We start from the raw sequence: 19,012 nt of genomic DNA, 5'->3' as shown, positions 1-19,012 counted from the left end.
TAATCAGATGGAAGGAATCCTTGTGCTGCTGAGAAACAGGGATTCTCAAAAAATAAAAAGTATGCCTATAATGTGCTTTTATATAATTTGCATATATGTCAATACTCCAATGGTCAATGATCTCATGGATATGGGTACAACAATCATATCCCATTCAGTGCCATTTTTGTTATCTGCTGCAGTTTTCATTCAATTCAGTCACGTCTGACTCTTTGTGACCCCATTTTGGATTTTCTTGGCAAAGATCCTGGAGCAGTTTGCGCTTATCTTCTCCAGTTCATTTTACAGATGAGGAAACTGAGGCCAGATCTGAATTCAGGATGATAAGGCACTTAGCTGCCTCTATTTTTGTTATATATTCCCATAAATACTCCCCTGAGGATTTACCCATCATGCTAGGGTTTTCCTCATGTTCTTTCAACAGCACATAGACATTCATGGAGTTCGTTTGCTGTTTATTAAGGTTATTTCCTGCTCTTATTATATGACTTATGCATCTGTGTATTTATATCCCTCAAACCTAACATGGGTGCGGGTGTGTGGTACATAGTATATACTTAATAAGTACTTCCTCACTGACTTGATTCTTATAGTGACATTGTAAGTTAGGTGATAATATTATCTCTTCTCTTATAGATAAGGATACTAAAGATCATAGGGGTTATTTAACTTGTCCATGATCACATCAGGGTTAGAGCTAGATTTGAACTTAGCTCTTCTGATCCTAAGCCCCATAACTGGTGCAACTATCTTCTAGTCTATGCTGCAACATAGCTATTGTATGGTGAATGGACATTTACTGCACAGGAGTACAAGTGTATGGCTCTCCTTACTTGAGTGGGCTAGAGCTATTCACTTAACTGCTTATCTTCTTGTTCAGGTTTGTGCTTTCTACAAAGCAGGTGCCTAAAAAAATGATTGTTGAAAAAACGAATGAACGAACAATTAAAAACAAATGTCCAAAGTAATGGAAAGGAAACAATTGTGAGGTTCCCTAGATTTATGATAAATGTAACAAAAGTATAAATAGCAGTAGAACTACTTAGAAAAGAAGCAAAATTATTTTTCCCCCTGAACAAGAGTTTCTTTTTCCTGTCTTCAGAAGGCAGTGTCAACAACACTAAAGGTGTAGATGGATCCTGTTTGTATTACTTGTATTGGGGCAGAGTCTTTTGTAAATGGGCTAGAGAAACCCTCTTTGTTCCATTTTAAGCTTTAAACTTTTGAAATACCTTGTATCCATGGGCTCTAACAATGAGGGTGACCTTTTAAACTTATAGAATCAAAGAATGTCAGAGCTGAAAGAACCCTTACAACACAAAACAGAGCCTGAAGCAGGTCTAATTCAGGTCATTTAGAGAGGAAGAAACATCTCTACTATTCAGCCTTGGCTATTAGGATAATATTCTTAGTAGAGATGCCTGAAAGTCCTTTTTAATCCTTTTCCTGAGTAATTCTTAGAGTAATATGCTTATGTTAGTTATTAGTGTCCTGGAAAGAGGACAGAGGCAGGGTTATTTCTGAGTCTCCCCATTTCTTTCAACATGCCCAACTCAGAATGTCAAGAGTCTTCCCCTTACATTTAGAGGTTGTACTAAGCACACACAGAATTTACCACCATTTCTGTGAAACTTAATTGGCTCTATGGCAACAAATGCCATGCAAAAGGCAGCAACCTATGTCTTCCCGGGTCTAAGAATTGCACAACGACCTCTGGGTGTCTTAGGCTTTATTCCAAAAATTTTCTTAGATTCTCCAGTTGAAAGAGATATACCCAGCTAACTCTTTTAGCTCAATGTATAGATGAAATGAATATAAAGATAGGGGTGAGGGAAGGAGATTAGGAAAGAACAATTCATCCATATCTCAACTAAATTGACAAGAGACCAGGATGGCAGAGGAATAGAAACTGGATTTGAGAATTACTTAAAGGTAAGGAAAAGAATAAATGCCAAGGACTCAATCCACAATTCATTAAATACTCCTTAGTTTGTACAGAAAACAGCTCACAGCATTACATGGATTAACAAGCTAGGATTTTATCTACTTAATTATCTCATGCATCATTAAGAGATGTACAAGGGGGCGGGCAGGAACTGAAAGAGAAAGGCTGCAAATCTGAGAGGTGACCTTTCTGAGGCAGGAAGGCGTGTGTCTTTCCCCCAAATTTGTAACTACTATCATCAAAATGGCAACTAGCCTTTCATACTACACAGTTGGGACACGTATTCTCTTCTCATCTAACTCAGCTATTATGTGAGAATTGGCTTTGTTCTTTAGAGTCTTAGTCCTGATCAAGTCTTGTTTTTATGCACACCCACATCTGTTAAAAAACAAAAAACAACAGCATTTTCATGGTGACAAGTTTAGGGTTTTCCCCTTTTTGGGTAAGTATACCCGAGACACATATAGACAGCTCTCTTTCTCTCTTGCCCCAAAGACTTTTTCTGAGTCTGGAAGGATTTTTTGTATCCCATTGTTGAATAGGGCAGAAGGCCCCAGAACGTGGCCAGTGGTATCCAAGGGAACCTGCTGCAAACTGAAGAAGATGAAAAGCAGTCTTAGTACTGATGATCCTGAGTTCATGGCTGAAGGCCTTTCCATCTCAAGAGTTACAATGCAGTCTTTCCCCCCTTACCACAGACCATTAGAGGAGGGCTATGTACCGCTCATCTGGTGAATCTATTTTCCAAGTAGCTCTAACTGCACTGCCATCTTTCATCAGCTACTGTGATGACTCCCAACCTTTCCTAAGTTGTAATGTACTAACAATACACTTAAAAAACTATTTCTTGATTTTTTTTAATATCTCAGTAATTTCTGGATGTTCTTTTCCCTATCTTTCCACATCCCCATCAAGTTGAAATCTTCCTTGTAGCAAAGAAAAAAAAGTTAAACAAAAAAACCCTACAAAACCATGGAATAATGACTAATGAGACCCTAAATATTGTTTTGAACCAAGAGAAACTTTCTAGGCTTTTGCCTAGAGATCAATCAGTTTAGCTCCATGGTCTGAAATTTGGGGGAGGTGGTCCACTCTGAAATCCAAGATATGCCAAATACCTGAGACCCAACCTCTGTAGAGGTCTATAGCAGTCTCACCTTGCCATGCTCTGTGAGAAATCCCAGTCATGTCCCTGAGGCTAAATTTTCCCTATAAAACAATTTAGGGCCCATGACTTTGCTGCTCCTTTCCTTTGGGTCAGCTTGCCACAGCACTCTGCCTTGTGATGCCTTTTCTCATTCCCCCATGCCACCTGGTTTGTCCCCTAACCCCACTCTGCTCCCCTTATAACTAATTTTTTTAGGGTGCTAAGTTCCTTTCAGGATTTAGCCTGCCAGCTAAGGGCATGTTCCAACTTCATGGGGTGCTCCCTTTCTATTAGGTTAATTGTGAGTTCTATTGAGGAACTTGTCTTTCATATACTCTCCCAACTCTTATTTCATATTTACCATTTCTAATATCTATTGTATTTATTCATTTTGTCTATAACTTATTCCACTAAATAAATCTACCTTTTGCTAAAGAGAATGGCTACTGTGAATTCTTCATATGACCGAACCCCAACTTTTGGTGCCTGTCATCATTTGGTAACAAACCCCACATCACAGATCACATCAATGACTGTGTTTGATAATATAGTTCTCAACCTCTCTGCAAAGAAAATGGAATTATCAGTTAACTTGAAAAAATCCATTAGGACACTTAGTGGGAAGGAGGGTCCTCCAGACAGCTACTGGTGAAGCCAGTTGTATATCTACTCTCTTCACCCCACAATAATGTGTGTGTTAAAAAAAAAATCACATATATACATGTATGTATGTATGCGCACACGCGCACACACACACACACACACACACACACACACACACACACCAGATAGCCTTCTTTTCTTTACCATAGTTACTGTTACCTCTTATCTCATCCTTCATATCTTCTTCTCCTTTTTTTTTTTTTTGCTGAGGCAGTTGGGGTTAAGTGACTTGCCCAGGGTCACACAGCCAGGAATGTTAAGTGTCTGACACCAGATTTGAACTCAGGTCCTCCTGACTTCAGGGCTAGTGCTCTAACCCCTATGCACCTAGCTGCCCCATCATCCTTCGTATTTTATTAGTGAAAAATTGGCAAGAGGAAAAAGAGAATGAAGGCTAGAAGACACAAGCAGGCAGGAATTAACTTGTTCAAAGTAATGTGGCAAGTCTGAATTCTTTTATTATTTTAACCTTAGCATGGGTTGAACAGGAGTAGCTTGCTCAATTCACTTGCAAATATACTGAGAAAGGATTCACTTTAAATTCTTAACAACTAATACTTCAGTTAGGGAAAGGGGAAAGCAGATAATTAAGGAGAGGTCTGTAAAAGGGAGAGAGGGAGCCACAGGAAGAATAAAAAGATAAACTAATAGGAAATATAAGAGGTGTTAAGTCTCAGACATCACAGAAAGGCCCACAGAACATATAATATAAAAGCTGAAAATGACCCGAGATCATGAAAGCTGAAAATAATCCAGGTGAAGGATTTTTAACCTGATCCATGGATAGATTTCTGGGAAATTATGAATTTGGTTGGGAAAAAAATTATACCTTCATGTTTACTAATCTCTAAAATTTATCCTTTCCTTCAATTACTTAGAAAAATTATTCTGAGAAAGGATCCATAGACTTTGCCATACTGCCAATGGAGTCCATATTACACAAACAGTTAAGAATTAATCAAACAAAATTTACTGAGTGCCTACTATGTATTGGCACTATGCTAAGGGCTGGTATAAGAGGCAAAAGACAGTTCCTGCTCCTGTAGGGGGAGACAACATGCAAATAAATATCACAACAAAGCAAAGATAAATGGGAACAACAAATACAAGATAAATGGGGAAAAAAGGAGGGAAGACAATAGACTAAAGAAGGTTGGGGAAGATTTCCTGTAGAAGATGGGAATTTATTTGGGGTTTAAAAAAAGCCATAGAGGTCAGTAATCAGAGAGAAGGAGGAAGAATATTTCAGGAATAGGGGACAGCTAAGGAAAATGCCAGGATCAAAGAAATAAGAGTGTTTTCTTTATGAAATAGCCAGAAGACCAATGTCTAGAAAGCCAGGCTAAAACAAAAAGTATGTGAAAAGCTTAAGCAGACTTTAGAGATAGGGAAGGGCTATGAATAGTAAACAAAGCACTATGTATTTGTTCCTGGAAGACATAGGAAACCACTGGAGTTTATTTATTTATTTTTTTGGGGGGGAAGGGAGGAAGGGATAGAGTGGGGATAAAAGGCTATGATGTAACTGGGCCTTCACTTTAGGAAAATCACTTGGAGGATAGATTGGAGTAGGGAGAGATTTGAGGCAAGCAGATACAGGCTTTTGGAATAATTCATGTGTGCAATGATGTCTCATATAGGTTAATTCATTTATTTTCAGGAAACTGAGCCCCAAAGAAGTGAACAATTGGAAGGGTAGGGAGAAAACATTTTTGCTGACTTAAAATATTTGGAAAGCTGTTATGTGGAAAAGAACAGACTTGTGTGATTGGTTAATTAGAATCAGAACCAATGGGTAGAAACTTTTCACTAAAAATGGAATTAATAGTTCCCCAACCTTTGAAGTAAGCTGGGATTCATGCTTTATGATAGGAGTGGGACTAAATTAACTCTAAAGTTCCAACTCTGAGATTCTTTGATTTTATGAAGACTTGGCCAAATTCACAATGCTTGTTGGTGATTTATGCAATAGTGACATAAAAACAGAATGGATTTTTTGGAAGCACCCTCCAACTCTATTGCTGAATTTTTGGCTAGTTCAAGCTATGTCTTATAGGAAATGACATCAGATGAGCAAATTTAAGTATCTGACTTAACAGTTTTCCTTAGATCTGTTTTGCTCCTGGCCACCATGCAATAAAAATTACCTGCTAGCCCATATTCTAAATACTTTTCCACCAAAGTGGTGGGATAAACCAGCTGGAGAAAAAACAATGGTCATCTCTGCTTAGAAATGACCATGATGGTTTCAAACCACATCAATGCCATGCAAAAACAAAAGAAAAATCCCAAGCATACATTACCTACCAAATAGTCATCAGGACGAATACCAAAGAGCTCTCGGAAATACCGAAAAGCCACAGGTGCATAGGTTTTGAATCTGAAGTCGGCGTAGTGATGAGCAGGAGTGAGGTTACTTCCTTCGCTGTGTGGAAAGGATGCAAGGTGGAAATGTGTGTGATTTGCATTAATTTTATCTCCTACTTCATTTCACTCTAATTCAAAAGACTATTTCCACCCAACCTCAAAGAGAAAGCTACTCAAAGAACATATGGTGATTTAACAAAACCATATCCTTATTACAAAAATTGCAATCATATCCTAGAATATTTGAAATGGGAAGAGTCTTAAGATTATGGAGCTTCCTAAATGGAAGGCCTCTTACAACAAAAATATCAGAGGTGAAAGAAGTTTTACAACACTAAATTTTTATGGCCTAGATAGACCTTAGATCAAGTCCAACATCCCTGTTTTACTTGTGGAGAAAATGAGGCTCAAAGAGGAGTACTAACTTGCCCAATACTCAAAGCTATAGAGATGAATGATGCCTAAAAGAAAGGAATGATGTTTTTAGGGTCTGTATTTTGTGAAAGCAGTTCACCATTCCAATGTCAGAATAGTCTCAACTTGAGTTATTATGAAAGTGAAGGCGTTCTATGCCTTCCAGTCCAATTCAACAAGTATTTATTAACCGCTTGCTACATGCAAAGCAGTGGGGATGTAAAGACTTTTGTTTTTACCAAATACTTCTTGCCCTCAAAAAATTTATTCTTCTGAGGGGTAATAAATTTAGGGCTAGAAGGAACCCTGGAAATCATCAGGTTCAATCTCCTCCTTTTACAGAAAGAAAGAGTGAGAGATTAAATGACTGGCCAATGGTTATAGAAGCAATAAATGATAAACCTAGAACCTTCTCCTGGGTCCTGTGATACAACATTACATGTAAGGAAATAAACAACAAGTCAAAGAAGTCATTCCAAGATGGCATGAGTGGGGCCGGTGGGGAGGGTAGCAGAGACAGACAGATGTGGAAGATGGCACCCAAGATATGCTCTGATGTCTACCAGGACTGTTCCAAGACAGAGGCAAGAAGGAGCATATCTCAGAAACAAAGCACTACTTGTGTACCAACTGAAGGAGGGAAAGGCTGTGTTATACCTAGAGAACAGCTCTCATGCAAGTCTATTTAGAATGGAGGGTGTGACAGGGGAGAAAGAGAGGGCCTGGATCTACAAGATCATTGTTTATAGAAAGCTCCTGGGTAAGAAAATTGTCTCTGTCAATGCTGATCACATGTCTTTGTTGCAATTTGAAGAGCTGCCTACAGATGTGAGGGGTGAAGTGACCTGTCCAAGGTCTCACAGTAGGTAGGTTTCAGAGATAGGACTTGAACCCAGGTCACAGTGGCTTTGAGGCTAGCTCTTCATATACTACAGAGATGCCTCTCATGGGAAAGAAGGATAATATTAAAAACAACAACAACAATAACAACCCAACAACCACCATCTAGGGAAGGTGGATATGAGCCAAAATATGCAGGGCATCTTCTAAGCTGTATGGGGCCACTGAAAATTAGGCTTTCAGAAAATGCTGTTATCCTATATTGAAGCAGAAGTGAGCCACTTAAGGGCTTGATTATTGTCCTCTTCATGATGCTTCTGGGCAAAGTATTCTTACCCAGATGGGCCTCAGTTCTTAGGTCTAGGCCCAGCACTGCAATGTGATATAGAAATAGGCCATGGAATATGACCAGAGGAAGCAGGAGGGGGAATAGGACATACCGCATGCTTCCCTGCTCCTTGAGCTAAGTAACTAGGAGCCTCCAAGGCCACAAAATTTAAAGGGTCTCAGAGGCCCAACCCAAAACGGTTGCAAAGAATCTGTCAAAACTGCTTTTCTTTTAAGATTGGTGCTAAGGATAAAACTTCAGCTCAATCTGTGAGATTGATTGGGAGTAGTTTAGGGGTAGGGGTCTGTGTTTCATGATTATAACCATTGTTTTTACCCACTGAAGAGTGTAGATCCTGGACATTCTTTGACTTCCTCCCCCCTTTCAGCCCACCACACATACATTTCCAGAGCTATACCTGGGGAAAAAGATGCTCTCCACCACATAAAAATCCTGCATGAGGACATCTCTCTCTGGTTTGGAGCTCAGGTTGCCTACAGTGTAGCCAATTCCCAACTGGATGGCCCCCCGAAGAGTAGAGGAGGTGGTCTGTGGAAAAGCACAACAAAATCACTACCTCTTTTAATTCTTACAATCTCACAATCCAGAGGAGTCAACCCTAACACTCAGCTTCATAGGATGACTCAGGAAGATGCAGTCAGCTCAACTCTGCCAACTATAAATTAGCACAAATTCAGTTTTGGTGTTGGTATGGAGGGAATAGCAATGTGCATATAAAACCCAAATTACCTTGTTTCTACAGTCATGTATTAATTTGTATTTATACTAGGAGACATTTAAAAAAATAATTTATAAATTTTAATCAATGTAGTTATCACATTATCTTACACCAGTATTTTTTCCTAAATATTTTATTATTCATCCCATTTTTATTCTCAATATGTATATGAGGCAGTTATAGATGGGAAAACTAAAGTTATCTAGGGAGGAAGACTATATTGCCTAAGTAAAATGAATACCTGGGTTTATAGCCCATGTCTTCTGATTTCCTAGGGCCAAAGTTCTCAGATCATTAGGCCTTATTTAACATTATATATGGTTTCAAAATCAGTGATGGATAAGGTTTATCATACTGAGGACTCTTCCACTTCCAGCAGCTTAAACTGAGAGTCTTAAGACAATACATGGATTTTACCACAGGTCAACTGCAATACAACAATTAATCACCTTATACTATGATGAAATTCAAAGATATATTTAAAAGAATCCTGGTTAATTTAGTAGATGACTACTTGATGGGAATGCTTTCATTTAAAGGCTGAGAACTAAAAAAGGACCCTCTTAATGATGTTTCTAGATAAAGGGAATTTATCTAGATATTTTCATAGACCTTTATAGTTTGTTAAAAAAAAAAAAAAAAAAAAAAACCTTTTCTCACAACAACCTCAGGAGGTAGGTAGTATAAAGTATTATCTCTGGTTTACAAAAGAATGAAAATGAGGCTCTGAGATGTGGTTAACAGTAGTAGAATGTGAAACCGGGCCTTCTAACTCCAAGTTTATTTTCTTGTGTCATACGATTCCCTGAGATCCATGTCTGTATTACAGAACCATTCATAATCTTGGCTATAGCTAGGGTCTCTCCTTGATAGAGCTGAGGAAGTTTATTTCTAAACAAGATTGGCTACTGCAAGCAAGGAATAGCCTCTGTATAACAATGTCCAGCACTTTCTTTTCACAGAATTAAATGATCTTCCTTCCAACCTCAGAAATTCTTTGGTCTAACTGCTACCACTACACAAGAAGGAAAGCTCAACACAGCATTCTCAAAAATAGTTATTACCTCTGCTTGACCACCAGAAATAAACAACATTAATTCATGAGGTGATCTTGACTTTTGAAAAGTTTGGGGAGTTTTTCCTTATGTTGATAAAAATCTCTGCCTTCCCAGATTTCCCCAAAGTGCCATCCTAATCCTTAATATATAAACTAATGCACTTCTACTATGTGCCTTTTGAAGGTGTTCTGCTGTCAAGCTAATCCTCCTAGTTCCTGAAACTGATTTTCACATGGCCCAGTTTCCAATCCTATCACCATTGTGATTGCTTTCCTCTGATCATGACTCAGATTGTATATGTCCTTCCTAAAATGTGCTGCCTAGAACTGGACCTTATACCTTAGGAGGCAGCTGATCAGAGCACAGGATAGGCATGATCACCACCTTTTCAGTCACCAGATCTCTTTATGTTTATCATTCATTTTTTTCAGTTCCTCATCTGGACAAATTTCCTATCTAATATTCTCCAAGTCATTGATTACAAATCAGCTATAGGACCTTTTTGTAGGTGGTTTCTCCAGAAGCATCAACTCCCCGATGACCTAGCTTCTTCCCATGTCCACTGGATTGTCCAGGCAACATTGGAGACTGGAAAAGGAGTAGAAAGGAAAGGTATATGTTAAAAGTCATTGAAAAGTCATCTTGGCACAAGACAGGGATTGGTTTGCTAAAGGGATCTTAAACTTTTTACAATTAATATATTAAGGTGTGTGTCTTTCTCTCTCTCTCTCTCTCTCTCCCTTTCCCTCTCCCTCTCTTTTGATATGCTGGAAAGTAAAATTTTGATAAGAGGATACTGACTCAAAGGATAAAAAAAAGCCAACTCTCATAAGCAAGAAAAGCAGGGTTGTGTGCCAACTTTTACAAGAGAGGCAGGCCCTACTGATTCTCCTTGGTAGAGGATGGGTGGGAGTAAAGTGGTACCCTGTTTAAATTTGGGAGGAGATCATGGGAGGCAGACATTCTCTAAATCAGCATGGAGATGGATGACCAGCCTACATGCCCCTGAAAATAGGATCATGCAATATTTCAAGCAAAATAGATTGCCAACTCCTCTAGAATAGCTTGTAAGACTGGAAATATCCTAACATTGAATTCAAAGAAACATTTACCAAATGCCTACTGTATGCCACAGAATGTGCTAAGAGATATTTGGACTAGAATGGAACACACACACATCTGTAATGAACATCCATTAATCAATTAAGATCATTCATTAAACATACTATGTGTCAGACATTATGCTGAGAACTGTGTATACAATTCCAAAGAGTTATATAATCCTTTACTCTAAAAAAGCTAACATTCTCATTATTGGTGGAGTTATGAACTGATCCAATCATTCTAGAGAGCAATTTAGCACTATGCCCAAAGAGCTATCAAACTGCATACTCTTTGATCTAGCAGTGTCATAGAAGAAGGAAAAGAACCCACATGTTCAAAAATGTTTGTAGCAGCCTTTTTAGTAGTTGCAAGGAAATGGAAATTGAGCAGATGCTCATGTGTTGGGGAATACTGAATAAATTATGGTATATGAATGTAATGTAATATTGTTGTTTTATAAGATATGATGAGCAGGTTAATTTCAGAAAAGCCTGAAAAGACTTCCAAGAACTATGCTAAGTAAAGTGAGCAGAACCAAGAGAACATTGTACACAGTTAACAAGAAGATTATGTGATGATTAACTGTGATGGACTCAACAATGCAGGGATTCAAGGTAATTCCAATAGACCTGAAATGGAAAATGCCATCCATATTCAGAGAGAGAACTATAGAGACTGGTTATGGACTGAAGCATAGTATTTTCACCTTTTTTGTTTGTTTTTTTCTTTCCTTTTGGTCTGATTTTTTTTGTACAACATGACAAATATGGAAATGAGTTTAAAAGAATTGCACATATTTAACCTATATATCAGCTTGCTTGCTGTCTTAGGAGAAGGAGAGGTAAGGAATATAGGGAGAAAAATTTGGAACACAAAGACTTACAAAACTGAATGTTGAAAGCCACCTGTATATGAATTTGGAAAAATTAAATTAAATTAAAAAAAGAAGATAGCATTCTGCCAAGAAGATGACAGACACATTTAGAAATATATACAAAATAAATATAAAGTGAGCAAATGCAAATACAAAATAATTAAACCCTTGATACGTTGAGAGGAAAGGCACTGGAAGTTCAGGAAAAATTTCCAATGGAGACATCTGAGCTGAATCTTGATGGAAAAGAAATTGTATGAGGTGCAGATGAGAAAGGGGCAATAGGGTACCAAGAACAAGATAGTAAGTGCAAAGGGTGTGATGAGGAGAGATGAAATACCATATACTATGAATAAGTGTCATGAACAAGGCTGCAAGTGTGGTTAGGTCCCAGAGTGCTAGACAGGAAGTAATGTACAATGAGCCTGGAAAGATAGCTAAGGGTCAGGTAGTAAAGCATGTGGAAGTACTTGGCAGAAATTTCTCTCTCATTGATTTCTATCTCACCCAGGGGAAATATGGAACTAACAGAGTTTGTTGGGTAGAGGAATGATCAGGTCAGATCTGCACTAAGGAAAATCACTGGCAGCAGTGAGAAAGATGCACTGGAGCTGAAATTCTTGAGATAGGGATTAGGGTTTTGATTTTTGACTTTACCAATGTGAAAAACTTCTTGCTATGTATAGTTTAAAAACTGCCTGGGACACTGAGAGGTTGAGTGACTTCCTATGGACACATGGCAAATGTCAGAGGAATAACTGGATTCCATGTTTTTCTTATTCTTTCCAGTTCCCCCCAATCACCATTAATTCTACCCCTTACCCCATTATTTGGCTCAGCCCTGTGATTTCTTTGGCACAGGAAACTCTGGGTGAGGATATTTTCTCTACCACATCACAATGACAGCTTGTTTTTTTAAATTACAGTTTTGGGGAGAGGTCTGAGTCTCTGAAAAGTTAAGTAATTTTCCTAGGACCATACAATCAAATCAGTAAGGGGTGAAGATACAAGAAACCCCTTTTAACAGGACAGGTGTCCAACTCTGCAACTTACAGTCCTGGAGACTTGCCCAGTGCACTGAGAGGTTAAGTGACTTGCCAGAATCACACGGCCAGATCTATACGTCAGAGGCAGGGCTTAAACCCTGATTTTTCTGCCACTAAAACTAGGTACATCTATTCTCCTAGGGAGAGCAAAATAAAATTATCAAGCATTTTACACACTTAAATACGATTCTATAATATAACTAGAATTACATATAGAATCTTAGCATTTGAAGGAATTTAAAAAGTCATTGAGTCTACTTCTACCCCCTAATCATGAATCTCACTTTTTTTTCCTTATGAATCATGCTGGGAGAGAAAAATCAAAGCAAAAGGGAAAACCTATGGAAGAGATTAAAAAAAAAAAAACAGAAAAAAAGCAAATATAGCATATGTTGATTTATATTCAGTCTCCTTAGGTCTTTTTGCAGATGGCATTTTCTGTCCAAAGTCTATTGGGACTGTTTTGAATCACTGAACCACTGAGAAGAACCAAGTTTTTTTTTTTTTTTTTAATAACTTTTTATTGACAGAACCAATGCCAGGATAATTTTTTACAACATTATCCCTTGCACTCACTTCTGTTCCGATTTTTTCCTCTCCCTCCCTCCACCCCTTATCCCTTGCACTTACTTCTGTTCCGACTTTTCCCCTCCTTCCCTCCACCCCCAGATGGCAAGCAGTCCTATACATGTTAAATATGTCAATGTATAAGGAACCAAGTTTTTCATAGTTGATCATCACACATTCTTCCTGTTATTGTGCACAATGTATTCCTAATTCTGCTTATTTCATTTGTTTTTGTTAGCAACAGTTCATGTAAATCTTTCCAGGCTTTCTAAAATCAGCTTATCATTTTTATAGAATAATATTCCATTACCTTCATATACCACATACTTTCATATTTCATGACTTGTTCAGTCATTTCCCAATAGATGAGCATCTACTCATTTTCCAGTTCTTTGCACAAAAAGAGCTGCTACAAACATTTTTGCACATATGGATCCTTTTCCCTTCTTTATGATTTCCTTGGGATATAGACGCAGTAATGGCACTGCTAGGTCAAAGGGTGTGCAGTTTTATAGTCCTGTAGGCATAGTTCCAAATTGCTCTCCAGAATGGTTGGATCATTTCACAATACAAATCTCTTTTTAGAATGTCTCTGCTAAGCAATCAACCAGTGTCTCCCTTACAGATCTCCAGGGACAGGGAACCTCTATTTCTTGAGGGAGCACATTCCAATGTTGAAAAACCTTAACTGCTGGCAACGTTTTCTGACATCTAAGATAACATCTGTATCTTGGCAACTGTCCTCCACTGCTCCTACTTTTGCCGTCTAAGGCCTAATAAAACAAGTCTAATCTCTCTTCTAAATGACAGCCTTCAAGTATTTGAGCATTAAGCTTTCTCTTTTCAAGATGAAATATTTGTGGTCCTTTCAACTTATCCTTATGTCCTGATTGTGAGTCTACTCCCAATCATAGTGGTCTTTCAAAGAATGGCATCCAATTCATCAATGTCTTTTCACAAATGAAGTATCTAAAACAGAGTACAGTGGAACTAGCACTTCTTTTATTCTAGATACTGTAGTTCTCATCAATTTAGATGAAGAATGCATTGAGTTTTTTGACTGATGTCACATTGTTGATTTATATTACGTTTAAAGTCTAATAACAACAACAAAAACCAGACAATTATACAGAGCCTACTATGTCCCAAGTACTGAGCTAGCACATTACAACTACTGTCTCATTTCATCTTCACAAAACCCTGGGAGGGGATGTTAGCAAACACATTTATTGTTGGAGAAACTAAGATAAACAGAGGTTAAGTGATTTGCCAAGAGTAATATATAACTTGTAAATGTCTGAGGCTGGTGGATTTGAACTAAGGTACTCTCCACTCCAGGCCCACCTAGTGGCCACTAAAACTCCCAAGTCTTTACCACATGAGTGGCTATCTAGCTATATCTCCTATATTCTGTACTTATAGAGTTGGTCTTTAAAAAAAAAATCAGTTGTAGTTTACATTTATCTCTAATAAATTTCATCTTATTTGATCTGTATCATAATTTGGTCCAACAGTTCTTAATCTGGGGCCCTGTGGTTATTTTAAGGGGTCCACAAATCTATGTGCAACAAGTACTGTCATTTTCTAGGACACTTCTCTCCCACCCCCCACTCTCAGTTACATAGTTAGTATTGGAGCTAGATTAAAATCTAGTTCTCCTGACTTCAAGTCCAATACTCTTTCCAACATATCACAATGGTATAGGTAGCTCCTATACCATCTTGATCTGTTTCTATTTTTTTGACAAAAGAAAAGAAGTGCAGAATAATTATCCAGAAATCTTACCAAAAAATTGGTTGAAGGACTAGGTCCAAATATAAGTCATTAATGATTTCATAGCAATAAGAAAGGAGTGTTTTATTGGAATTGACTAAGGACTTGTGCTTAGGACTATGCTCTTTAAAATTTTGGTCAATTCCTTGGTTATAGTCATCAGTGATATTCATCAAATTTGCACATGACAAATTTAAGAGGGATAGTTAACATGCTGAATGACAGAGAAAAGATCTAAAAAAGATCTTAATAGATAAAACTGTGGGTTATTTAATAAAACCATTAAAAGGGAAGTTAGGAAAGGTAACTATAAAGTTATCTAGATAATTCAGGATGTCTAAGTTGGAAAAGGTCTTATACAATATAAAAAAAATTAACTTTGTAGTATAATACAGTATAAAAGAAGCTTGGTTAGATAATGGGACTTCTGAATGTAACCTAGAAATTTCAGTTCAGTATGTTACTAGTGGCATAGCAGTCAGTACTGTGACAGTGCAGCCAAAAAAAATCTGATCTTAGGCTGCATTAAGTAAGCATAGTTGTCAGGACTAGAAAAGTGAAGGTTCTTCTAGTCAGACCACACCTATGGTACTGTGTTCAGTTCTAGGTACCATATTAAGGAAGGACTGTTAATCTGGAATGTACCTAAAGTAATTAAGGTGGTGAAAGGCCTAAAGATCATGCCATAATTACAACTGTCTGAAGAGAAAAGGAAGAATAGTCTTAGAGGGAAGAAATAGCTATCCTCAAGTATCTGAAATGCTGTCATTTGGAAGAGAGATTAGACTTGCTTTGCTTGGCCTCCACAAGATGCCAGGAAACATTTCCAAAAATTGGCAATGTCCAAAAAAGCAGCAACAGATGTACTTGTGGAGGTGGCATTCCCTTCATTGAGAAGTCTAGCAAGGATGTAATGATCATTTGTCAGATTTATTGTACAGGGAATTCTTGTTCAAGTATAAGTTGAACTACATGGTCTCCAAAAACCCTTTGCAATTTTGAGATTCTGTCAGGAAATGTCAGAGCCATGATTCCAACTCAGGCCCTTGGACCCCAAATCCAGCCTTCTCATCTACAATGCTTTATTTCCACTGCTGATAATTCATTATGGAATATATCAGAATGATGACATGATGAGAGGAAGAAAAGATGGAAAAGAGGAAAATAGGAAAGAAGGACAGATTTGCCAATCACCTATTATGTGTCAGGTATTGGAATGAGTGCTTAACAAATGTTAGCTCATTTGGGGTCATAATAATCTTGGCAGGTAAGTGCTATGATTACTCTCATCTCATCGAAGAAACTGAGGCAAAAAGTGATTAAATGATTTGCCCAGGGTCACACAGATGAATTGAGATCTTCAAGATTCCAGTGGTCTATACATAGTACCACCATCAGGGAGAATATTTTGGGAGCACTTTTGGGATGAAGTGAACTTAACTAGAATTTTAGAAGCTATACTGTGGTTGTGAAGGAGGAGGAGGATGTCCTAGGTTGGAAAAATTATTTATGAAGACTTAGAGGTGTAAAACCTTCTTTCAGTTTGTTTCTTCTCTAATCCAGCTACTACATTTAAATTCTGAAAACATAATTCTGGATCACATCATAGTATCACTCCTCTTTTTCAATAGCCTTTAATGGTTTGTGGCTTCTGGTTCATATCAGTTTCAAACACTGTACTCAAAGTGACATGTTCACTATTCCTCAACTAGAGCCCACAATTTCTTGCCTCTGAACTTTTGCTTTAATATTCCTTCTACCTGGAATATCCTCTTCACTCATCTCTGAACAAATCCTACTCCACATTTCAGGTTCAACTTAAGAGGTGGTCTTCTCCAGTGAATCCTCTCTGATACTTATGGTTAAAAGTGAGCTCTCCATCTTTAGAATTTCAAACATTTTTATCGGTTCACAGATATCACCTTATCCAACAACCTTATTTACAAATGAGGAAGCTGAGGCCCAGAGAGGTTAAGTAGTTCAGGTCCTTAGTAACTCAGTATAAAAGGAGAAAAGAAGAGAGACTGAGAGAACCTGAAGCGAGAGGATGGGATCTTGAGGATTTAGCTAAGGAGCCAGAGCAAGAGTGCTCTGATAGGGAGGACAAGACCAGGAGAGGGGAGAAGGGCCTATCAAGGAGAAAGTGATCAACAGCATCAGAGGTTGCAGAGAGGTCAAGGAGAATGAGGTCATCGGTCACTCTAAAGAGAGGAGAGTTTGAGTGGAATGATCAGATCAGAAATCAGATTATAAGTGACTAAGAAAAGCAGAACGAGAAGAGAGAAGGTGGGGGTGGGAGTCACTGTATAGTATCTTGTCAACTTTAACCATCAAAGGCAGAAGAAATATAAAGAATGATAGCATGGAAGATGGACCAAGTAAAGCTTTTTTTCAGGACAGGGAAGCCATAGGTATGTTTGCAAGTTGTAGGGAAGGGACCAGCAGAGAGGGAGAGAGTCAAGAGAAGTGAGGGAACGTGAGTGCCTGAGCATCTGTGTGGATCTGAGCCCACTTCAAGCTGAGAGCCTTATATTTGGACACTGCCTCTGACACTTGGTAGTTAGGTCACTCTTGGAAAGCTGTAGAGAACTTGGAGAGACTTTTTTTTATCATGTATAAAATTAAGATACTTACACTACCTAGTTTCAGCTTCACAGATCTAAAGAGGGAAAGGACCTTGAGGAGTCTGGTCCAACTCTTTCACTTTACAGATGAAGAAACTGGGGCTTGGGAAGGCTAAATGGCATGTTCAAGTTGTACAGGGAGTAAGTGAGAGTCAGACATGCTGTGATCTCCCAGATCCAAGAGCAGCATTCTTTCAACTCCATTACACCCCATTGGGTTGTTGTGAGAAAAGTGCTTATTAAAGATAAAAGTGCTATTGTATTTCAATTCCCCCCCCAAAAAAAACTGGATACAGTGTCTTGCAGGTGGCTCAGTCAATTTTCCAATAAGCTCCATTTTATTTAAGAAACCTTCTCAGAGCAATCCAATCCATAGTGATCTGTTTCAATTTAGTACTCACTGCCCAATCAGTGTCCCCAACCCTGATTATGCTTCTCCCCCAAATGATCTATAAATTCTCAGAAACAGGAACCAGTCTTAGATGCTGTTTTTGCATCTAATCAAGGTTATCTCAAACAATGGTGTTCTATAAAGATTTTTTTTTTAAGGAATAAAGGTTTCTCCTTAACTTTATATGCATATTATATAAACTTGTACAAAGTCAGAAAGGACCTATAAACATAGGATATTGGAGTTTGAGGGCACCTTGATATCTATATCCCGTTTAACCTCATGTCCTGGATGAAATTAAAGCTCAAAGAAGTAAAAACCCAGAGAAAAGGCAAAGATCTTGCCTACTGACTTGTTTTTTTTTTTTTAAGAGATTATATAATCAGTTATTCTGTGACAGAATAACAGAAGATTCCTTGAAAGATGTAACATAACTGTGTTTAATGACCCTCTGGAATTATAAATAAAAAGAGAGGGACAGAAGAGAGAAACTACTGGTTAATGAGTATTCAGCCCTGTCACTAAATCTAGTACAAAATCAAAATGGAAGAGGAATTCCCTGTAGATGGTGAGAACCTTCAGATCCTCCTGCTTACAAAGGGCCCTATGCTGACTGTTAAATTTAGGAATCTTGCAAAGTCTCCTATAAAAGATCCAAAATTATTTAAGGAATTAGCCTAATAGGAAAAACCAGGAGGAAGACAAGAATACATATCTCAAACTATGATACTCAGTTGAGTGAAAGACAATGTCCATTAGGACATAGGAAAAAACATTATATACAGATAACAGAGTTATTCCCAAACTGAACAGGAAGCTCAGGAAGCTTCTAGCAGGAAGAGAGCAAGCTAGATTGTCTTTGGGAAACAACATGTTGCTTTTGATGATTCCAAGTTTATCTCTCAAAAAGAGGCCCATATATGAACATCAATATTCTTCCAAAAAAGCTACATTTGTGTGATTTATGCTCCATTACAAAAGATAAAAAGTGAAAGCTACAGACGAAGTCCAGAAACAGTGAAGAAGCTAAGGATGGTGGGAGCAGGTTTTGACCTTAGTAATGAAGAAGCAAAATAAACATTCTCAGAAAAATGCCAATCCAGAAAAAGGGGGCCAGTCATGCAGAAAGTAA

General features: G+C 38.0%; 1 protein-coding gene across 8 annotated transcripts in view; it reads right to left on the bottom strand.

Annotated features, from left to right (window-relative positions):
• Nucleotides 1–19,012, bottom strand: part of PIP5K1C (phosphatidylinositol-4-phosphate 5-kinase type 1 gamma) — a 124,232-nt gene that overhangs the window by 45,397 nt on the left and 59,823 nt on the right. For all 8 annotated transcript variants that reach the window (XR_007949573.1, XM_051971965.1, XM_051971966.1 and 5 more), the window contains exons 3-5: nucleotides 10,000–10,089; nucleotides 8,123–8,253; nucleotides 6,063–6,180 (exon numbers count right to left, since the gene is read on the bottom strand). Coding sequence is in view for 7 of the 8 variants with exons in the window: in XM_051971965.1 (XP_051827925.1) it covers nucleotides 6,063–6,180; nucleotides 8,123–8,253; nucleotides 10,000–10,089 (339 nt within the window). In the remaining variant the exon portion in view is untranslated. The remainder of the gene's footprint in view (nucleotides 1–6,062; nucleotides 6,181–8,122; nucleotides 8,254–9,999; nucleotides 10,090–19,012) is intronic.

The sequence above is a fragment of the Antechinus flavipes genome, chromosome 1, assembly GCF_016432865.1.
Source record: "Antechinus flavipes isolate AdamAnt ecotype Samford, QLD, Australia chromosome 1, AdamAnt_v2, whole genome shotgun sequence".
Classification (NCBI taxonomy): Eukaryota; Metazoa; Chordata; class Mammalia; order Dasyuromorphia; family Dasyuridae; genus Antechinus; species Antechinus flavipes.
Note: the sequence above shows the minus strand (reverse complement) of the source record. Positions and strands in the feature narration are given on the sequence as shown.